Source organism: Doryrhamphus excisus, chromosome 17 (genome assembly GCF_030265055.1).
Source record: "Doryrhamphus excisus isolate RoL2022-K1 chromosome 17, RoL_Dexc_1.0, whole genome shotgun sequence".
Lineage (NCBI taxonomy): Eukaryota > Metazoa > Chordata > Actinopteri > Syngnathiformes > Syngnathidae > Doryrhamphus > Doryrhamphus excisus.
This window is the reverse complement of record NC_080482.1, coordinates 9,263,018-9,287,013: the sequence shown is the minus strand read 5'-3', so window position 1 is coordinate 9,287,013 and position 23,996 is coordinate 9,263,018. Positions and strand designations below refer to the sequence as shown.

At 40.1% G+C, this 23,996-nt stretch overlaps 1 protein-coding gene across 1 annotated transcript in view; it reads left to right on the top strand.

Annotated features, from left to right (window-relative positions):
• The window catches only part of atp1a3b (ATPase Na+/K+ transporting subunit alpha 3b), a 33,942-nt gene extending 11,706 nt beyond the window's left edge, over positions 1–22,236 (top strand). Inside the window, exons 2-22 of the mRNA XM_058052737.1 lie at positions 8,822–8,941; positions 9,561–9,620; positions 10,609–10,812; positions 10,889–11,002; positions 11,099–11,233; positions 11,333–11,450; positions 12,164–12,432; positions 12,511–12,709; positions 12,824–13,068; positions 13,149–13,341; positions 14,728–14,903; positions 14,980–15,116; positions 15,184–15,334; positions 16,780–16,948; positions 17,023–17,177; positions 17,252–17,375; positions 17,517–17,662; positions 17,737–17,867; positions 17,945–18,046; positions 19,699–19,790; positions 20,807–22,236. Of these exons, the coding sequence (XP_057908720.1) occupies positions 8,822–8,941; positions 9,561–9,620; positions 10,609–10,812; positions 10,889–11,002; positions 11,099–11,233; positions 11,333–11,450; positions 12,164–12,432; positions 12,511–12,709; positions 12,824–13,068; positions 13,149–13,341; positions 14,728–14,903; positions 14,980–15,116; positions 15,184–15,334; positions 16,780–16,948; positions 17,023–17,177; positions 17,252–17,375; positions 17,517–17,662; positions 17,737–17,867; positions 17,945–18,046; positions 19,699–19,790; positions 20,807–20,835 (3,069 nt within the window). The 3' untranslated portion in view covers positions 20,836–22,236. The remainder of the gene's footprint in view (positions 1–8,821; positions 8,942–9,560; positions 9,621–10,608; positions 10,813–10,888; positions 11,003–11,098; positions 11,234–11,332; positions 11,451–12,163; positions 12,433–12,510; positions 12,710–12,823; positions 13,069–13,148; positions 13,342–14,727; positions 14,904–14,979; positions 15,117–15,183; positions 15,335–16,779; positions 16,949–17,022; positions 17,178–17,251; positions 17,376–17,516; positions 17,663–17,736; positions 17,868–17,944; positions 18,047–19,698; positions 19,791–20,806) is intronic.
• Positions 22,237–23,996: the final 1,760 nt, after the last annotated feature.

The following is a 23,996-nucleotide window of genomic DNA, read 5'->3' as shown; positions in this document are numbered from 1 at the left end:
CCACCTTGTGTAGTGGACAAGAGTAGAAGTGCAGTCTGTCATATCCATTATTTTACATGGCTCAAATATGACCTCCTACTATAGTTTAACAATACACTACTTACCTCTGTGTGTACAGATTTTGTAAAAGAGGGTGGAAAGCACATGGTTAGAGCTCACATCATAGTTGGTTAATATTCTACATTATACGTTGATTGTGTATTGTCTGTTTGTATCCACCTATTGTGTTGCTGTGTGTGTGTGTGTAGTTGGTTAATATTCTGCATTATACGTTGGTTGTGTATTGTCTGTTTGTATCCACCTAATTGTGGCTAATTGTATGACAATATGATGCTTTCCTATGAGTATCTGATGATTCCAAGGCTTATCTTCTAGTTTTAGGCGTGATACACCAAGTAAAAAAAATAACGCAAAAATATGGTGTTAGTGCAGAGGAAGTTAAAATAAACGGTGGTTTCCCTTCCTGTTCTATCGACAAAAAATATTACCTCAGTAGCTGTACATAGCAACACCTTTTGTGTCCATTGTGAAAAAACTACTTCCTCTTTCAGGTGTTCCTGATCTGTGAGATTTAAAAGAAGTTGAGAAAAATCCAGTTGAGCACAAAGCAGTTGTTTTGTTTTTTTTGTGTTTGTGATGGCGATCTCTCTCGATTTCGCTCATGCATGTTCTCAAGTGAAACCTAACTGAAATCGCAGGCTACGCGGGCTTGCATCTTAAAAGTGATCTTTCATCCCCCAGACCCTCATCTCTCGCTCTCTCTCTCTCTTTCTCTCTCTGTGTCGCAATGCGTGCACAGATGCTGAACATACGCACTATAGCCAGCACAATGACTCACCTCCGCAAGCACTCACACATGCCTCCCAACGCTGTACAGCAAGGAACGCAGTGTCCACTTACACATGCATCAATTATTACTTGTCCTGCATCCCAGTAGGGGACCCTTGCAGTTTCTGTGTTGGTCGCCATGGTTACCTACCCTCCAAACACACTTCTTACACAATACATTGTGCCCACATGAGGTCAAAAGGCAGTATTGACTTTTTTTTACATAAAGGTAAATACGTACGCTGTTGTAATTAGTAGTACGTCATTATTTTGCGTTGATGGGGCAGGTCATGGTTAATTTTGGGTGGGAACTGCTTAGCAATTGTTAAAGTGCAAACACAGAGAGATGCATGTTTCCAAACAGATGATGTCAGAGTTGTGTGTGTGTGTGTGTGTGTGGATACATATGTCTGTTTTCTCTGAGTGGGCCTGCAGCAGCGTCTGTAATTCCAGCCACAGGGCTCTGTTTCCTCCCCTTAGAACAACAAAAGGGGCTCATTTCATTACACAGAGAGACGTGTCGGTCATTTGGGCACAGACACACTTTGATGTTAGCTAAATTCATATAATGTGAGAAGAAGATGGAGACAATGAAAACGGCATCATCAACAATCCTTATGAGATATGAACACATGAGTCTTTTTTGTGTGCATTCTAACAATGATATAAATACAGCTAAGAATGCATATAATTGGAAACACTTATTCCTCCTCCTAAGACGTTACATATAGACTGTACATATAATGTGATTTGCATATTAACCGAGCTGCAGCAACATGATTATTATTAACGTCATTACCGATCAAACTCGTATTGACACCACGATGAGCGAATTCAAGAAACAATACAAGCAGTTGATGTTGGCTAAATACAAGGATGAAGAGACCAGTCATGATGTGCTACACATATCAGTATATTGACACTTACTATGGTACCCATTATGTCATTGGATGGTCATATCACCTTGTACTTCGGTACGGGACAAAAAAATTTAAAATACAAAAAAAAAATTAAAACAAAAATATATTAGGAAAGCAGGAAGTGAACAAATGTAACATTTACTGATCGTAAAAGTACCAGATGGAGGGGTAGGATTTAATAAGCTTTGCTTCTTCCTACTCCTTTTGGACACGTGGAACTGTGAACTGATTATGTGATGCATTCAATTGTCATCTGATGCATGTTCAAATGAAATAAACCATTACCATTACACCTTGCCACACCAAGCCGGCTAGGTACACCACACACTCTGCTACATATTGGAGCTGCTGCAACTGCTGCTGCTGTGTTTATTTTGGAATTTGGGAAAGTTAACGCTAAGTTTAGGTGTTTGTTTCTGTGTTGCTATGAGAAATCAATACACCCAGGAATGAAGTTCTGGTAATGCTTAAAAGTACCAAAGTACGGCAAAATACTGTTAAGTATTACAAGTTATCATGAATGTACCTGTTACTTCATGCTCACAGCATGTACGTATATTAAACCATAAAACCTTGTTGGAGGTTTTTGGAGGTGTTTTAATAACGGTCTTTGTAGGCAGCATATGAGTGCCCCATTACGTGCAGTAATGAGATGTCTTTTTGTATCTGTTTTTATATCTTTAAAACACACAGAAAAGATACAGACTAGTCTGTTTATGTCACACTCCTCCTTTAAAGGGTGTATTTAGTAGGGGTCAGAATCACTGAATAGCTCAAACATGTGTGCAATACTGCCAAAAGCACACATGTAATACAGATATTCCCAATGTTGTAGAAGCATTTGACAAATGACAATAACTTATGGCTAATTCGTTGCTAAAGCCCGGCTGTGCCCCTGCAAAGATGTTTTGGTTGATGGTGACCATGTTTTTCAACAAATCATACTGATATTTGCTTGTCAGTCCCCGAAAAGTGTGTGTCAAATTTCTTGGCAATTTGGCGAAACACTCTAAAATTGTAGTAGGTGTTTTGTAAAGTGCATTGAAAAGTGCATTGTAATTTAAATTTGGGTGGTTAATAGCAGTGTATTTATCAGAAAGTAATAGCACAAGCAACATGGTCATTTTTAAATGTTTTAAAAGTGAGAAGGTACTGGAGCACTGCAGGGATTCTTTTTTTAAATTGTCATTTATACAGTGGTACCTTGGTGTGTCTCAACTAACGAGTGTTTTTTTTTAAGATGCAAGTCATCTTTCAGCTGATTTTTTGTTTTTAACTACAAGCTATAACTTGGGTTACAAGCTGATGATTTTTACTGACAGGCATAACAGAGGACAGCTATTTAGCTTGTGTCAATTTGAAAAAGTAGAAGCGAGTGAGGACACTGAATATTAAACATGTTTTTATAGCTATGAATGTACATTTTATTTATATGTGCTGCCTGCGCATGTAGGATGCCTACCTGATACTGGTGTATTGATACTATTTTGTGATATTTAGTAGGCGTTAAATGGCATAGTTTAGTCATAGTGGTAGTGGGTGGTAGCTGAGTGTGTGTTTTTTTTGTCTTTCAGAAAGTTTAGGTCAGCACTGCCAAGGATCCTTCATTCATTCTTAACACAATGTCTTCTCACCTCGTCTCTCACACACACACACACACACTCACACACTCTCACACAATGGATGATGACTAATCGCAAAAAAACGCAGCGCACAATTCTATAACACCTGAAGAAGAGGGTTGTGCAATATGTGGGAGTGGGGTCAGAGCAGGTCAAATGCTACACACATACAGATTGTTGATCAGTAACTAATTATGAGATTTTTTTTTGGGGGGGGGGGGGGGGGGGTTGACGTGTAAAACAAGTACACCTCCACCCCCCCCTTCCAGCAGGACCACCTGCTTTGTTTCACTCTTTATCTGGCCCGGCTTCGCACCTCCCACTGATGTCTCAACTTCCATGTGTCCGCTCCTGTCTGTCACCAGCCTCCTTCACATTCCACTCTGCTTCGCTCTCTACATTCCTAAGCGTCACAGTGGCCCGCGTTATGTATGCCACAGGCACCATATGCAAAGGTATTTAAATATGTAATGAAAAGTGAAAAGGAAATAATCTGTTCCTGAGTCAAACTGTGACCGTCGTCATCATAAAACCTCTATAGACAGTACTGTAAGAAAAGTATTTATGTTCATACAAGTGTAAAAATAAGCACTTCAATACTAATACTGTGAAACAATAAAACGCTCTTTAAAGCTACGGTACCATTTGCTTGTCATTAGTCAGCTATGTGCTATTTATATTAACATCAGCTTGCCACATTATAGGAGTATAGTAAAACTGTTCATGCTTTGAAGTACTATTAATATTCAAATGTGCTACTCATCTGCAAGCTTCTTTGGTCATTGGTGTTCGTCTTTCACCAATAGGTTTTCAGATACATGCTACAGTGGTTAATTGGTTCCATTCAATTGGTATCATCCAATACTAATAAATTTAACAATTTAATACGTTTTTGTAGCTAGAGCATAGAAAACCTGTTTATGACCTTCTAAAAACATTTAACATTGTTAGTTTGTAAACATGAAATAACATCCATATGCTATTTTTACCGAATGTAGTAAGCATTAATTAGTAAGACAAAATAGCTCACCTTCAGTATTGGAAAAGTTCCTTGTTGTTGTAGTATCTCAAACGTAGCGTAGGTTGATTGCATGGCATAAAAAAAAGACCCACATCATCCATCCTCGCTATGACATTTGCATAGTGTGATATTGAGATTGATATAGTCATGCCAGCCTGACATGCGTCTGCCATACATACAGACGTACACTCAGACAGTACTGCTAGCGTTGTTTACATCACATTGCGTACCGCATCTCAGAAGTGACATTGGAGATGGCCACCACTTTAAAAATAGCAATACTGTATGTTATGGCCACATAGGAGATCTGGAAGATCTCCCCTGAGCATCTCTTCGTTTGTATGTTCTCCCCGTGTGTGTGTGGAAGGGGGGTTCCTCTGGGTACTCTGGTTTCCTCGCGTATTCCAAAAACATGCTAGGTTAATTGGCGACTCCAAATTGTCCATAGGTATGAATGTGTGAATGGTTGTTTGTCTATATGTGCCCCGTGATTGGCTGGCGACCATTCCAGGGTGTACCCCGCCTCTTGTCGGCCTAAAGTCAGCTGTGATAGGTTCCAGCATACCCCGGCAACCTAGTGAGGATAAGCGGCATAGAAGATGTATGGATGTACAATAAAAGTAAAGTAAAACTTTGAGTATCATCGGAATATCTCATTGTCAATACAGATGTCCTGGTCAAAATATGGTCACCTTAAGTAAAACTAGGTAATATGCAGTTTATTTAAAAGCTTCTCCAGTGCTTTAAATACTAGTCATACCGTTCACGTTAGCATCTGTTTGTGAATTATGAATGAATTATTCTACAGTGGCATCAAAGAAAAATACCCCGTTGTTGATTTGTTACTCATATGGTACTGAGTAGTATGACGTGTGTACCACTTTTTGATGTCATTAAGTCAGGGGTCTCAAACTCAATTTACCTGGGGGCCACTGGAGCTAGGGTCTGGGCAAGGCTGGGCCGCATCAGGTTTTCCCCCAAAAAAACCCGCATTTATTAAAAACAGAAAAATATACAAACTTTTTCAGTGCTTTGGTTCCGATTTTCTACGATAAAAGCTCTGATAAAACATTCCACTGTTCTCAAATATCTTAATTTTTATTTTTCTGCACAAAATTAGATGAAAAATAAATAAACAAATCAAGAATAAAGAAAATCAATCAATCAGTAATAAATAAATATAATAATCATACTAAAACTGCAAATAATAAAAACTTAAGAAACCACATATAGTTGGTGAGTAGACAAATTATTTTTTTCAGATTAAAATGAACAAAGCATTATTAGAGCCCTGTAGACATGACAAAACACGACTATAGTCACATTTATACTCTTTTTATTTACAACATATTGCGCAACTGCAGGGTCTTGAGACACATGCTAACTCGCAAACTAGAGAGCTAGTGACCTAAACGGTAGCCTTCAAGTTATTTCCTTTAAACTTAAATAGCCAAAAACTTACCACTTCCACACGGATAGGGAGGATAACTATTAAGTTATTTAACCTTTAACATGAACATTAATCAAACGTAATAATTTTTTCTGGGTACATGATACCATACAGCATCCATATCAAACTTGCGCGGGCCGCACTAACATTAAACTTTCATATCAAGGCGGGGGCCTCAAACTAGTGTCCTGCGAGCCACATTTGGCCCGCGGGCCGCGTGTTTGAAACCCCTGCATTAAGTTCTATTTCAAATTCTATGCTTGTTTACCTTCTGTGCTGGCATGACAGAAACAAAGCTGAAGTTGCACGTGGGTTGCACATGTGAATGTGCAAACTGTAATAATGATAATGAACACTCTGTAAAATAATTACCTCCCTGACGACATCAGCCAGGGAGGTTGCCGCAGATTTGTGAGCAGCAACAAGTCGAACAAAGAAACACATTTCCACATTACGTTGGTCAAAGGTTGGAGCTGGATGGCACGATCGAATTTAGCTGCAAATACATTTTTTAACATGCTTTTTTTTTTTTTTAACAGGTAATGCATGAGCCTTGTTGATATGTACAAGAAGTCGGTATCTTTAAAGGCGTATGCTGTAGTTCCAAATTAGGGCTGTTGCTCCCGGGCAGAGATCCTTGCTCTACTGCATGCCATTCTAGTCTATTGTGTTTCTTTACATTTTACATTTAAATTAATGTAAATTTAAAAGCCTGAATGAAAGGCTAGAGCGACAGATTTACAGATCTACAGAAGCGCCATTCATTCGCCTGTGATTAGTCATGTTGATAATGCACACCAGCCCTGCACAGTTTCACAATCACATCAAATACACACACAAAAGTACTTTTCCATGACATTCTTTTTCTTTACAAGGCTTGTTTGGTCTTGCTGCAGCTCGAAGTTTACACACCTGCCCTTCAGTCTCATAGCAAGCCCCAGGTTGTTTATATGCGTGCACGCACACGCGTGTGCGTGTATGTGTGAGAACTGTACATGTATGTCAGGCCGCTCCCTCCGGCCCAGACTTACAACACGAACAAAGGCTATGGTTGTGTGTTTGGAGCGGGAATTTTTTTTTTCAATCTTTTTTTCAATTGACGACACAACCAGAAAGTCCTGTCTTGTACCTATAGACCCAATTTCACTTGAGCTCCCAGTTCACATTAATGGCGAGGCAAAATGTTAATATTTGTCTTTTCGTGTGTTTGACTGGGTGTGGCGTGGGCGTCCATGATGTTTGTGACTGATGATGTTTAAGCAAGAGAGCTGCTCTTTCATAGACGTACACCTACTCATTGTGTCATTTGTGGTCAAAGCAGCTTCAGCCAGTTGTGTGAGAAGACAAATCCTTTGAAAATTATTATTATTGCTTATCATTTTCATCACAGGATAACTCTTACAAACCAAGGCTTCAGTGTATACCTGACCGTATTAATTGATCGATCACCAATAGGTAGGTCTTTTCAGTTCTGAAGACGGACACACCCTCCTTCCCCCTTCCCCTTGGTGGTCACGCTGCCTCTCTGACAACAGGCTGCCATTTACACTGGATGATAAAGTGCAGCACTGTGAAAAATGGGAGTTATTAATAGGCTGCTCACGTCTGCTCCAGCAACGGAAGTGGATTTCTTAAAGCACGAAAGGAATGAAGGAATGAAGCTGCATTGCAGCAAAAGCAGAAAGGGAGGCTGAAGTGCACTTGTGTTATCTTTATAGTGTGTGCCTGTGATGTCATGTTTAAGGAAAAAAAAAACGCACTTCTTTTGGAATTTTACCCATTATGCATTTTCCCCTCGTCTTTTCATTGTGAACCTAATCCTCATTCATAATGCTCTAATGCTTGTGATTGTATTTTTTTAGAACATGCACGGTACGCATGGGTATTAATTGGGACTTAATCCACCTCTTAATACCACCACTATCACATCACGATAATACAAACAATCAGTAATATACAGAAATTCAATACAATGTGTATCATTATAAATAGGGGATGAATACTATTATTTTACATATGTCATTGGGTAGGCCAGGCGTTTCCAAACATGAGACTTAACTACAAGGGTTTTCACACTTTGGCTTCTTCTTCTCACTATTGCTAGCCATGATTCCTGCTAGTTAAAGGCTGGACTACATTGTATATCCATACCAGATTTTTTTGTACCACTCTTTTTTATGCATTCTTAGTGTTTGCTGTGTTTTATAATATTACCTAATGAAAGCCCCTTTACAGGCCCTATTTTTAATGGACATTAATTGTGGTTGAACACAATGTACTTTTCAAGGCTCCTTCTCAGGGGCTACATGATGTACTGGTACTAGCAAGTCTAATGATATACGATATGTGCTATATTTACATCTAGAGCTCATTATTATATATAATTTATATTTCTGAGACAAAGGGACACAAGCTACTACAGTGGAACCTCCAAAGTTGAACACATTCCATGGTGCCGGTTGACTTCCAAACTGTGAATTTACTTGTTCCGGGCTCAAACTGTCGACAACATAAAACTGTTATGAACTGTACAGGCTAAGCTTGCACAAATTTAACTATGTTAACCCTCTATGCAAGTGTAAAAAAAAAAAAAGCAAAGAGGGACTAGGAAGGTGTCACCCGGTGGGGTGTGTATCATGTACTGCTGTGTAGTGCATGTAATTACATCGTTATATTATATTACATTACGTTACATTATATTCCTTGTGTTATACCAAACAGCCAGACAGTTCCATTCCCTGATCTATGGTTGTCATCGCATTGGTCCTATTTGCTATCCATACAAACAAATAGCTTTGGACAAACCTAATCATTCTAGTTGAGATTTACGATTTACTGATGTATCAGGTTTTGTTTGACTTTTGAGGCATATTTTTCCAAAAATATTCAACTTTTGTTGCGTTTTTGTGTTGTCTTTGGAGGTTCCGCTGTATTTGTTCTAGTTGAAAGGCATGTATAAAACATGTGTGTGTGTCTGTAGTATGGCCGGTCAGACAGTTACCGCGTTGCCACCACACAGGACAAAGATGACCGATCCCCCAAGAAGAAGAAGGGGGCGGCGACTAAGGATATGGACGACCTGAAGAAGGAAGTACCCATTGTGAGTATAAAAAAAAAAAACATCCTCTTACTTTTTCAAATACTGGTGAAGACAAGTGAAAGAGGGAAACTGTTACAATAATCTAGTTCTGTAAGTAATTGAAAAATGAAGGGTGTGGCTGACTGTCATATCCTCATGTCAAACAACTTGAACGCTGTTGAAGAGAACTGAAAGTCTCTCATTCAGGATGAAAGTTGTATTTTTTTGTCGGTTAGAGACTTGATAGCAGGAAGTCGCCACATCGCAGTGCGACAAGCAGACTGGCTGCCATGATACTCAGGTGTCCCTCAGGTGAACTGCATGCATGGAGTCCATTCCTAACTTATTCAATGATAATATGTCAACAGACTATCAGTAATTGCTGAGAGTTGGAGAAAGGGGTAGGACTAACGAAGCTCTGCTTCTTCCTACCACTTCTCGGACAATTGGGATGTATGTCATTATTAAACATGTTGAAACAAATGAATCTATTCTATTACCATAACAGAAAAAAAAACTTATTTTGAGTTGGACAAATAGTTTTCCTTGCATGCACAACTGTTAGGTTTAATACAGATGTAATAATTATTTGAAGTTTGTATATTTTATTGTTTTGTTTTTTTTTCGCCCCCATTTACAGACGGAACACAAGATGTCCGTAGAGGAGGTATGCAGGAAATACCAGACAGACATTGTCCAGGTAATGGAATGGCCTTTATTGTCATTATATAAAATGTACAACAAGATTGGAGAGCTTCTCCTTTCAGTGCAATAGTCAAGTTTAAAAAAAAAAGTATACAAAAAGTAGAGTAAAAAAAGACAATTTAACAAGATATATACAAGGTATATACAGTAAACCTCGGATATATCGGACTCGGATATATCGGAAATTCGCTCACAACGGACAGATAAAAAAGAACCGATTTTTCTGTAATGCATTTCCAATAAAAATTCATTGCATATATCGGATTTTTTATAACGGATTTTGCCTATTTCGGACAAAATCTCCAGTCCCGTTCCAATGCATTTCCATTAAATTTCCCTCGCATATATCGGATGGCCGCATCGTGGCGCTCCGATTCGCCGAATCGTGACAGGCCGCTATACGACGTCATTTGCAGCGTTTGCAGCGTTGCCTGCGCGTCCAGGTACATTGGAAACATAGTCAAGGAAGTGCCTTTTTATAATGGATAAAATCCGATTTACGCATATACCGGATATAAATCCGATATATGCGTAAAACTGACATTTTCCGGTATACGCATATAACGGATTTCGCTTATATCGGACAAAACCAGTGGGAACAATTGAATCCGATATATCCGAGGTTTACTGTACAAGATATCCAAAATGTACACATAATATTGCACAGGAGCATATGCAGGAGCAGACATATTGCAGATATATTAATTTTAGTGCAATGATAAATGGGTCTTAGTGCAAATAATGACTGGTGTATACAGATGAGTAATAATCCTTCCATTGATTGTTGACCATCCTAATGAAATCATACCAGTTTTTTTACATTTTAAAAATAAACAAAACTTTCAGGTTACACTGCAAACCTGATTTGACTCTTTACTCTGGCTCACTTTAGCTTTAGCCTTGCTAGTCGCTGTAGAAGAACAAATGGCGACAGTGACTGACTTTGAGATTTGTCTTTTTTTTTTTGCTGCTAAACTCTCCAGGGACTGACCAATGCCAAAGCAGCAGAGGTCCTGCTCAGGGATGGCCCCAATGCACTCACCCCGCCTCCCACCACCCCGGAGTGGGTCAAGTTTTGTCGCCAGCTCTTTGGAGGCTTCTCCATCCTGCTGTGGATCGGCGCCATCCTCTGTTTCCTGGCTTACGCCATCCAGGCGGCCACTGAAGACGACCCTGCGGGAGACAACGTGAGTACAAACATAAGATCCATCTCTCGGAAAAAAATGATAACACCTCAGCCTCTAACGTGTGTGTTCTTTGTAGTTGTACCTAGGTATTGTGCTCACAGCTGTCGTCATCATTACTGGTTGCTTCTCATATTTCCAAGAGGCCAAAAGCTCCAAAATCATGGAGTCTTTCAAGAACATGGTGCCTCAGGTAATGTGTGCAAGCAGATATTCCACACACACACACCGCCTTTATTAGTTTTTAACAAAACAAAATTCCGTTTTTTTTTCCATCTGTCCACAACAGCAAGCTTTGGTGATCCGAGAGGGCGAGAAGGTGCAGATCAACGCAGAAGAAGTGGTGGCTGGAGATCTGATTGAAGTGAAGGGAGGAGACAGGATCCCTGCTGATATTCGAGTGGTTTCAGCACATGGTTGCAAGGTGAAAAGGCGTGCGTGGGCGCCACAGAATTGTCGTTAAACAAGACCAAACAAACTCTTGAATGTTCTTTCTCATATTTTTTTTTCTTTCCTTTAATAGGTGGACAACTCCTCCCTTACAGGCGAATCAGAGCCTCAAAGCAGGTCGCCTGACTGTACCCATGACAACCCCTTGGAGACCCGAAATGTGGCTTTCTTCTCCACCAACTGTGTGGAAGGTGTGTTATTATTAACATAACATCTCTGTGAAATTGCATAATGTGTTTTAAAACAGGGCTGCACGGTAGTCGAGTGGTTAGCGCACAGACCTCACAGCTAGGAGACCCGAGTTCAATCCCACTCTCGGCCATCTCTGTGTGGAGTTATGTTCTCCCCGTGCATGCGTGGGTTTTCTCCGGGTACTCCGGTTTCCTCCCACATTCCAAAAACATGCTAGGTTAATTGGCGACTCCAAATTGTCCATAGGTATGAATGTGAGTGTGAATGGTTGTTTGTCTATATGTGCCCTGTGATTGGCTGGTGACCAGTCCAGGGTGTTGATAAGCGGTAGAAGATGAATGAATGAATGAATGTCCTCCATGCAGTGGTGGGCGTATACACAGGTCAGCTTCATCTAGCGAAGGGCTGATCCGGAAAAGCCACAACTTCAAAAGCCAGTGTTGGAGCATCTCTTCTCTCAAAGGTGGAGCAAAAAAATGATGGAGATGATAGATTTTTCCCACATTTGGTGTTCAAAAGCACTCCAGGGACATATATCACTATTAGAACACCATTAAGAACCTGTAATGTCTCCATTTCTGACTGATGCATTCAATGTGGCAGGGTTTTTGCATTTTTTCCGCTCTTTTATTAAAGTGGAATTGCTGTTTAGAGCCAACCCAGTCAAAACAGAAAAAAAATACAGCTGAAATTCCTTCCTCTCCCAAACCAGGCACAGCACGTGGCATCGTCATCTGCACCGGAGACCGTACTGTCATGGGCCGCATCGCTACTCTAACCTCTGGCTTGGAGACGGGCAAAACTCCCATCGCCAAGGAGATTGAGCACTTCATCCACATCATCACCGGCGTGGCTGTTTTCCTGGGCGTCACCTTCTTCGTCTTGGCCCTCATTCTGGGCTACAGCTGGCTGGAAGCTGTCATCTTCCTCATCGGTATCATTGTGGCTAATGTGCCTGAAGGTCTGCTGGCTACTGTCACTGTAAGTAGGAATCATTCTGCTGTCAGTTAAGCATTTAAGCTTAGAAGGTCTTGAGTCTGATCCACGTGATGTACCCAGGTCTGCCTGACCCTGACTGCCAAGCGTATGGCAAAGAAGAATTGCTTGGTGAAGAATTTGGAGGCAGTGGAGACTCTGGGCTCCACCTCCACCATCTGCTCTGACAAGACAGGCACCCTGACCCAGAACAGGATGACCGTGGCCCACATGTGGTTCGACAACCAGATCCACGAGGCTGACACAACAGAGGACCAATCTGGTCAGTGTGGAGAGATTCAGCGGGGGGTCAGGCGCCGCTGCACAACATATGTGCATGATTCAAACGCTGCATGAGTGTTAGAAATTAATTCATGACGTTACTTTCTTCCTCCAGGTGCCTCGTTCGACAAGAGCTCGGTGACATGGCAGTCTCTGGCCCGTATCGCCTCTCTGTGCAACCGTGCACAGTTCAAGGCGGGACAAGATTCGGTGGCCATTCTCAAACGTGACGTGGCGGGAGACGCCTCGGAGTCGGCTTTGCTCAAGTGCATCGAGCTGTCCTGTGGCTCAGTCAGGATGATGAGGGAGAAGAACAAGAAGGTCGCCGAGATCCCCTTTAACTCCACCAACAAATACCAAGTACGTCATATTTGAGTGTTGGATGTTTCACCCTTGAAAACAAGGCTTTCTCATTTGAACTTGAACTTTTCCTCCTCTAGCTCTCAGTGCATGAGACAGAAGACCCCAATGATAACCGCTACCTGCTGGTGATGAAGGGTGCCCCTGAACGGATCCTGGACCGTTGCTCCACCATCATGCTGCAGGGCAAAGAGCAACCTATGGATGAGGAGATGAAGGAGGCTTTCCAGAATGCCTACATGGAGCTGGGAGGACTGGGAGAAAGAGTATTGGGTAAGGACTCATGGATACTGGAGGCTAATATTTGAAAAAAAAACTGCACTATAACAGATGAAGATGTTGAAAGAGTTTTTTGCAAGTACAGTAAACCTCGGATATATCGGACTCGGATATATAGGAAATTCGCTCACAACGGACAGATAAAAAAGAACCGATTTTTCTGTAATGCATTTCCAATAAAAATTCATTGCATATATCGAATTTTTTATAACGGATTTCGCCTATTTCGGACAAAATCTCCAGTCCCGTTCCAATGCATTTCCATTAAATTTCCCTCGCATATATCGGATGGCCGCATCGTTATGCTAATCTTGTTGATGTCACTGGCTATTGTCTTTCTCCTGGCTCCAGATTTAGGACAAATATAAAAGTGAGTGACGTCAATAATACTAGCACAGCAGTGAATGAGATCTTAACCTCACTATTGGAAATAACGTAGGCCTGACGGGCGTAACAGGGCCTAGCTTAATTAACAATTTGTTATGCTCAGAGTCCAATAAAGTTAAATTCTCATTACCTTACGTCTCTTTTCATTGCCCAGTCCAGGTACATTGGAAACATAGTCAAGGAAGTGCCTTTTTATAACGGATAAAATCCGATTTACGCATATACCGGATATAAATCCGATATATGCGTAAAACGGACATTTTCCGGTATACGTATATACGGGTTTCGCTTATATTGGACAAAACCAGTGGGAACAATTGAATCCGATATATCCGAGGTTTACTGTATTTGTTGATTTATTGTATGTATTTCAACATGGGCCAAATGTTTTTATCTCCTGTCAATTTTCTATTTTTTTCCCCCTCAAGAGACTTTAGGTTACTTAATAATCCAATTACAAAATAATTATAATTGAGGATGTCTGGTGGGATACAGGGCGGCACGGCGGTCGTGTGGTTAGCGCGCAGACCTCACAGCTAGGAGACCAGGGTTCAATTCCACCCTCGGCCATCTCTGTGTGGAGTTTGCATGTTCTCCGTGCATGCGTGGGTTTTCTCCGGGTACTCCGGTTTCCTCCCACATTCCAAAAACATGCTAGGTTAATTGGCGACTCCAAATTGTCCATAGGTATGAATGTGAGTGTGAATGGTTGTTTGTCTATATGTGCCCTGTGATTGGCTGGCGACCAGTCCAGGGTGTACCCCGCCTCTTGCCCGAAGACAGCTGGGATAGGCTCCAGCACCCCCGCGACCCTTGTGAGGAAAAGCGGTAGAAAATGAATGAATGAATGAATGGTGGGATACATCATGGTTATCTACAACCATGCAATTCTTTTAATTACTCTGGCACACCCCCCACTCCCGCGAACCTAGTCAGGTTATAAGCGGCATAGAAAATGGATGAAATTACTCATACTCTTGTTTTTCCATGCAGGTTTTTGCCACCTGATGCTTCCAGAGGACCAATATCCCAAGGGCTTTGCCTTCGACACAGATGATGTCAACTTCCAGACGGACAACCTTTGCTTCATTGGTCTCATGTCCATGATCGACCCTCCCCGTGCCGCCGTGCCTGACGCTGTGGGCAAATGTCGATCTGCTGGCATCAAGGTGATTATCTCCAAAACAACTACAGTAAAGACTCCACACATGAAGCAGAGTTTCTTCACCGCGTATGCTTTTTTAGGTCATTATGGTCACTGGAGATCATCCGATCACAGCCAAGGCCATCGCCAAAGGAGTGGGCATCATCTCTGAGGGCAACGAGACGGTGGAGGACATCGCTGCTCGTCTCAACATCCCCGTCAGCCAGGTCAATCCCAGGTAAGTCAAACTATTCTTTTGTATGTAAACACACTTTGAACCTCCATAACACTACTTTTTTTTGTAGGGATGCCAAAGCTTGCGTGATCCATGGCACCGACCTGAAAGATCTCTCTCAGGATCAGATGGACGACATCTTGAGAAACCACACTGAAATCGTCTTCGCCAGGACCTCGCCACAGCAGAAACTCATCATCGTGGAGGGCTGCCAGAGACAGGTTAGCATAATATTAATACATTTGATGTTTTTTGTTAGTTTTAAATGGGTTGTAAATACACTTACAGCTAAAGTCCAGACTCTGGTCCATGCTCCAGTTTGGCACACTTTCCCTCCTTTGACAGGAATGGAATAGCTGGCCTGACATAATTCTATGCATACTTAAATTTAGCAAAGTCATGCAATGACTGCAATGCAGTGCAGTGATGCAATCACTCCTGGCATGTACTGAATGATAACCATCAACTTTCATAATAGAGATAACAATAACCTGTGACTATATTTGTGTGCAGAATAATGACTTGTCATTTAAAGTAAAGTAATTAATGACAGCTGCCACAAAAAAAATCCAAACAACAAAATGCAACTGTAAATAAACCACAAAGCCACGGAAATTGCAGCAAAGCCATGGGACAAACATGGAGCTGCAGCTTGAATGCTTAATGTGAGAACAGGCGAGTGGGATTCAGGAAGGGGGGGGGCAATTCCGGTATAGTATGAATTGCCTAGTGCAGGGGTGTCAGGGTGTGTGGCCAGGGGGTTATTCACGGCCCACAAGTCTTTTAAAAATGTATTTATGACTCATATATATTGTGCAGGGCGGCACGGTGGTCGAGTGGTTAGCGCGCAGACCTCACAGATTCTCCCTGTGCATGCGTGGGTTTTCTCCGGGTACTCCGGTTTCCTCCCACATTCCAAAAACATGCTAGGTTAATTGGCGACTCCAAATTGTCCATAGGTATGAATGTGAGTGTGAATGGTTGTTTGTCTATATGTGCCCTGTGATTGGCTGGCGACCAGTCCAGGGTGTACCCCGCCTCTCGCCCGATGACAGCTGGGATAGGCTCCAGCACCTCCCGCGACCCTCATGAGGAAAAAGCAGTAGAAAATGAATGAATGAATATATATTGTGCAATATGGTATATCCCCACTATTTGGGTTTTGTTAATTTTGGTGTGTTTGTGTTGATATAAGCTATGAAAAAAAATGCTTTTGGCCATTTTCCTTTTGTAAAAGTAGCTCTCACAAGAAAAAAATCTCAAAACTCAATGCCCTAAGCCTCGTACAGTTACTAAACCCAGTTTAAATTCATACAGTACTGCACTCACAAAATGTGCAGTTCCACGTTTTGTTAAAGAAATTTGACACTTGTGAGACAGCGCCCTCTGTTGGATTCATAGCTGCAGTACTCTTATCACTCCTACAGATACTGTAAGTCTAATAAAGTTACAATTTTAAAAAATATATTTACAATTTGAAGCAGAAATTTTATGGACTTTTGACGGGAAAGGTTTGCACACCCCTGTCGGGAGTGTGAGTGCACCCTAAAATTAAATCAATATGAGTCAGATTACGTGCAATACCGGTATTAGACACGAGATGGCGCCAATGGTCCGAGTGAAAAGATCCTCCTCCCCCACCCACATCCACCCCCTCTTCTCCCAGGGTGCTATTGTGGCTGTGACAGGCGACGGTGTGAACGACTCCCCAGCGCTGAAGAAGGCCGACATCGGTGTTGCCATGGGAATCTCCGGCTCTGACGTGTCCAAGCAAGCTGCAGACATGATCTTGTTGGATGACAATTTTGCCTCCATCGTTACTGGAGTGGAAGAAGGTGGGAAGAATTAACAGTCGAATAGATTTTTTTTATTATTATTATTTACTTATGGCATCATTGCTCCCCCTCAGGTCGCCTGATCTTTGACAACCTGAAGAAGTCCATCGCCTACACCCTGACCAGCAACATCCCCGAGATCACACCCTTCCTCCTGTTCATCATCGTCAATATTCCCCTGCCACTGGGCACCATCACCATCCTCTGCATCGATCTGGGAACTGACATGGTGCCTCCGCTGTTAAATACGCCGTCCTCCTGCTCTACGCTCCAAGATGCTATAACTGTGACGTCTTCTCTCAGGTGCCCGCCATCTCCCTGGCCTATGAGGCGGCTGAGAGCGACATCATGAAGCGTCAGCCCAGGAACCCCTTCAGGGACAAGCTGGTGAACGAGCGCCTCATCAGCATTGCTTACGGACAAATTGGTGGGTGAAGTTTGGTTAGAGTTAGATAGATAGATAGATAGATAGACTTCCTTTATTGTCATTGCACAAAAACACAGTAGTGAAATTGCCAACGAAATGTCGTTGCCTCAATTTTGGTTCTTTTTGGTTTTGGTTCTTTAGGCATGATCCAGGCCCTCGGTGGCTTCTTCTCCTATTTTGTCATCCTGGCTGAAAACGGCTTCCTGCCGTCTCGTCTTGTGGGCATCCGTCTCAACTGGGATGACCGTTCAGTCAACGACTTGGAGGACAGCTATGGACAACAATGGGTAAATACGTTTTTTATTTTTTACCTGTCTCTTATTTCCTCTCTTATGCTCACTTCCTGTGTTTTCCATTCCAGACGTACGAGCAGAGGAAGATCGTGGAGTTCACGTGCCACACCGCCTTCTTCGTCAGTATCGTGGTGGTGCAGTGGGCCGACGTCATCATCTGCAAGACTAGACGTAACTCTGTGTTCCAGCAGGGCATGAAGTCAGTCCAACAATGTCTTCCACTTTCTGTCAACTCCCATCGCTCTTCTCTTAACGCCGTGATTCCATCCCAAACAGGAACAAGATCTTGATTTTCGGTTTGTTTGAAGAGACTGCTCTGGCCGCCTTCCTGTCCTACTGCCCGGGCATGGATGTGGCCCTCAGGATGTTCCCCTTAAAGTGAGTATCATGACACCTTTAGTCCCCTTTGTATGCTAGCCCTGTAAAAGCTGTTCATTCTTATGTTAGCCCTGTCCAATAAAGGGTTATATAGTACATATCGAATACATATTTCTTGATTTAGTGGCCGAGGACCTTTTATTTTATCCATCCATTTCCTACACTACTACACCCCAGTACCGGTCCATCGGGACAAAACCCACATAAGCACCGAGAGGTTATTTAGTCATTCATTCATTTTCTACCGCTTTTTCTTCACGAGGGTCGCGGGGGTGCTGGAGCCTATCCCAGCTGTCTTCGGGCGAGAGGCGGGGTACACCCTGGACTGGTCGCCAGCCAATTTCAGGGCACATATAGACAAACAACCATTCACACTCACATTCATACCTATGGACAATTTGGAGTCGCCAATTAACCTAGCATGTTTTTGGAATGTGGGAGGAAACCGGAGTACCCAGAGAAAACCCACGCATGCACGGGGAGAACATGCAAACTCCACACAGAATTGGCCGAGGGTGGAATTGAACTCGGGTTTCCGAGCTGTGTGGCCTGCGCGCTAACCACTCAACCACCGTGCCATGTTATTATTTAGTCATATTTCTTCTTTTTTTTAAATTAGTATTAGTTACTACTTTCTTGTTATAGTCATATTTAAGGCCCTTATTTTCTGCAGAGAATACCAGGAATCTAATAAGGATAAGATGTAAGGAGTTTATTCCTATTAATATTGGTGACAAATGACCCCAAAACAATTTAAAGGGGACTTATTATGCTCATTTACGGCCCCTTTTAGCCTCTCCAATTTACATATTTTAACTTTAGTGGGGGGGCTGCACAGCGGTTGAGTGGTTAGCGCGTAGACCTCACAGCTAGGAGACCTCGGTTCGATCCCACCCTCGGCCATCTCTGTGTGGAGTTTGCATGTTCTCCCCATGCATGCGTGGGTTTTCTCCGGGTACTTCGGTTTCCTCCCACATTCCAAAAACATGCTAGGTTAATTGGTGACTCCGAATTGTCCATAGGTATGAATGTGAGTGTGAATGGTTGTTTGTCTATATGTTATATATAAACAGAGTTTCCAAAGTGCTGCACAGACTAAAAAAGAAAAAATAAAATACAATAAATAAAGGTACAAATTTAATTTAATCCAAAATTAAAAGATCAAATAAGAAATAAAACAGTAAAATAGATATTAAAATATTAAAAACAAGAAGCAAAGCAGTAAAAAAATAAAAAATAAAACCAATTAAAATAAAAAAAAAAAAAGAACTAAAAGACACAGGACCATGCGACTCACTCCGAGTTAAAAGCCAGGGAATAAAAGTGGCTTTTAAGACGAGACTTAAAGCTACACACAATAACCAACACATAAAGCTTTCTAGACCTTCCAGATCCTGCACCTCTTTTTCCATGGATTTCCTGCTTCTGACCCAAACGGTCTGTTTAATTTATTCCATAATTGCAGATGTTTTCTATGAGCTAACTATAAAAATATTCCATTAATATTTACTTGTCTGGAACCAATTAGCTGTGATAAAGGAGGGATTACCTTATACATGATAAAATGTTATTGTGCTCATGATGATTCTTCATAATGAACAAAGTATATTTAACCGTCCCATGTCCCTTTCTTGTCTTGCGTGTATCTGCAGGCCTTCCTGGTGGTTTTGCGCGTTCCCTTACAGTTTCCTCATCTTTGTTTATGATGAAATTCGAAAACTCCTCATCCGTAGGAACCCTGGAGGTGAGTTTTTCTATATACTTTTGCATTATATTATGTTATTCATGTTTTAGTAGACTTATACAGAAAGTATATTATTAATATATTCACTGTGCAATATTAAGGCTCCAAGTGCAATATATTAAGTTCTAAGTGAAGTATTTCTATAATGCCTCATATTAACTCACTAGCAAGATCTCATAGTGAATAGACTGGTCATATATTTCATCTCATTTCATATTATAGACAAACTGTATTTGGATATAACTCTGGGTAAAATTGTTGATTTGTTAATACTTGAGTTGTTATATTGTTGCTATATTGTTTTTTTTATAGTAAGTAAGTAAGTAAGTAATTACATAATTAAGTAATTTTTGTACTCTTGCCGCTGCGCAATGCAAATTTCCCCACTGAGGGACTAATAAAAGCATATCTTATCTTATCTCTTATTAATTTAAATTAATAAATAAATTATTTAAAATTAAATGTGATACATTTACATTTTATTTAATTAATTTAAATAATGTATAATTCATGTATTTGAATGGATTAAATTAAAATGATTAAATGTACATGTATTGTATTTCATTTTGTACTTTGTACTGCTTAACTGAGTCTGTACTCTTGCCGCTGCGCAATGCAAATTTCCGCACTGAGGGACTAATAAAAGCATATCTTATCTCTTATTAATTTAAATTAATTAATTAATTTAAATAAATGTGATTAAGTTAAATTGTATTTAATTAATTTAAATTATTTAAATTTAATTAATTTAAATTATTTAAATTTAATTGTAATTAATTAATTTAAATTAAATGTGATTAAGTTAAATTTTATTTAATTAATTTAAATTATTTAAATTTAATTTTAATTAATTGATTAAAATGAAATGTGATTAAGTTAAATTTTATTGAATTAATTTAAATTATTTATAATTCATGTATTTGAATGGATTACATTTAAATGTTTAAATGTACATGTATTGTATTTAAATAGTAACTCACCTGTGTCCGTCCTTTTTTTTTTTTTTTGCCCTGCAGGCTGGGTGGAAAAGGAGACATACTATTGATCGTTGGAGCGTCTTGTTGCTCCCAGACCCCCACCCGACCCCCACATCCTTCCCTTCCCACCACATCTCCTTCCACTTATAACTTCAGATGCCCTGCCCCCCTGTCTTTCCCCCTTTAAACACACACAAAAAAAACACGCTTTGCAGCAATTTCCACCACAACCGCCCCAAAGATTAAAAATAACAAAAGCACCTTTACAACTTTCTACGTTCAAACCCCGCCCCCCCCCCTTTCCCTCTCCCCCCTTCCCCAGCCGTCCCTTGTCGCCACCTCCTATGATAGTCTTTGCATGTGTTCTTTCACTGCTGTGTACATAAACCAATATAATATCTACCAAAACGGCAGCTGCATATTGTCTATGTAGATTTGAACGGGCATGATCACACGGCGTCTCAAGCTTGGCGGAAAAGGGCCATACAGCTCGCTTTTCTCTCATCACTCCCGACCTCATCACCTTTGCTCGTCCTCCGGACCGCATACAAAAATAGCGTTCACACTGACTGACTTCCCACCTGCGTCTCCTGTCTTATTGGAGGACCAGCACGGTGGTCGTCTTTTCAATTCTTACCCCCTGCCCTCACATTCTCCGCGGCCACAGTGTTGTTGTTGTTGGGTTTTTTTTAAACATACAGTATGTCAGCTAGGGGGAGTTCATTTATTTTTTTAATTAAGATTAAGAAGGGGCGGGTGGGGGGTGCATATGTGAGGCCCAACAAAGCGTCCTTCCCTCCTCCTCCTCCTCCTCCTCCTTCCCTGTTTGTCTCTCGTTTGTGTACACTGTGTGAAACCATTGTTAACTACAAGTACCAACATTCCCCATCCCACCCACCCACCCACCCGAACCTTGATAAATACTCCAATCTTTCTGTGTACTAGGAAATCTATACAATTCTATACTGGATTTAAAAGAATACAATACAATAAAAAAAAAGAAAAACAATAAAAGAACATTATTGTTATTAAAAATGATGGTGAGATCGCGAGAGGTTTTTTGGATTGGTTTCAGTTATTTTGGCCCTTTTTTTCCAACAACAACAAAACAGGCTACAGCAAATGTTGCTAAGACACCGAACAAGACTCAATGTAGGTGTGCTGTCATATGTGGGGATGATGATGATGATGATGATGAGTCCTAGCCCTGGTCCTGGTCCTGGTCCTGGCCCAGGTGTATGTGTGTGTGTATGTGTCTCAGGCTGGCTGCTTTAAAGGTTGATATTCAAGGTCAATAAATCTACACAACTAGTAAGAACATGTGTCAAATAAATGAAACCAACACTGAAATATTTAATACAACCTGATTCTGCCTGTGTCTTTCTGTATCCCATTCTCCTCAGCTTCACTCGTACCTGTACTCTGCTATCATCTCACTAAAAAAAATATTAAATAATATTACATGCTGACGGAGTATGTTGAGATCTTTTTTAAATATATTGTGGATTTTTTTTAAATGAATGATAAAATATTTTTTTATACTTATATTTATATAAAGTATAATATATAAATATTAGTATTAGTATAAGTATAAATATTTATATTTATATATAATATTTTATGCTGATTCCACACAACAAAATTTTGTTAAGATTTTTTAAAATAAAATACTATTTGTTTTTATTATTTTGAGATCTTTTTAAAATATTTAAGACTTTTAAAAAATAGGAATAATTACCAGTAATTTACAAAAAATAATATATTGTTAAATTAATAACTGAATAATACTGTATTTTTAAAAAATCTTTAAAAGTAATATTTAGCATCATTTAATTTCACGCAATTCAATAATTATTTAAATAAATGATACAACTATGAATTATTGCACAAAATAATTAAAAAATATATTTTTTAAATGGTGTGATTAGTTTGCATTTTAAAAACCTGGTTCCACACAATATTTTTTATTTTATAAATTAAAAGTATTAATTTGTTAAAAAGTTTATATTTTATTTAAGTTTATTAAATATTTTTTTAAATATTTTATTATTTAATAAATGTGTCAGCAACTTCCACACATTTTATTTAATCAGGTTCCACAATATAAATTGGCTCGATTTCTTTAAAAAAATGTATTAAGACACAGTACACAAAAATAATATTCTGTGTCCTCAACTTCCATACACTTTATTTATAATCTAGCCCTACATAATGTACTTGGATTTTTTTTAATGGTAAGATTTATTTAGAACATACATATAAGGTTACATTAGTGTGTATATATATACACAATATATATATATATACACAATTCAACATGTCCTAAAAGGAGTCCGTATTCAATCCTACCTCTTCTTTTCACATCAATCAATATGTTTATTCACACTGTTTCATATCATTCAACACCACAAAATGTACATGAAAATGTTTATTTGCAGTGGACGCTGTATGAACCATGTGATTTCTCCCAGCCAATCAGCAAAGAAAGGTAATGAAAATGTTTATAGCTTTAATATAACTATATATACAAGTCACATTTTTAAATTATGTACAAATTACATACAAAATCAAGTTTTCCATTGTTAGAATTTTGAATATTTCATGACTTATTGGATTTTATATGATTTAATTTATTCTACTTTATTAAAGGAGAAAGTGCATTAGAATATCATAGTTCTGTAGCGATTCAGCGACATTAAATGGATTAGTCCACATCATAGATAATATGGTATATGAGTATAATTATTGAGTAAGACTAAAATAGGTGGACTAATCCACATTGGAGATAATACAATATATTGCAAATTAGCATTCTGCTAATGTGTCAGCATACGGAGCCACAAATGTGACATATTAAGCTGTTTAGGTGTGTCCACCAAGGCTGCTGTGATTGAAGTCACTTGTGTGTGTGTGTGTGTGTGTGTGTGTGTGTGTACACGTGACTTTTAAATGAAAAAACTTTACGGTGACAAACATCACTTGCACATGCACACACATGCACACCCACTTTGTGTCACCCTCCCCAATTGCCTCTGCAGCTGCCTCACTCACTGCAGTGCGACTACACCGCCCCCCCTCCCCCTCCACCCCCATCGCCCCCACACCTTCAACCACACTCCATTTAATAGAATATCGATCGCTCGCCTTTGCCGCAGTGTATAAGCCAGCTTCTGTGTGTGTGTGTGTGACGGGAGGGCTTCAAGGTCATCGCCATGGTAACTTGAGTAAG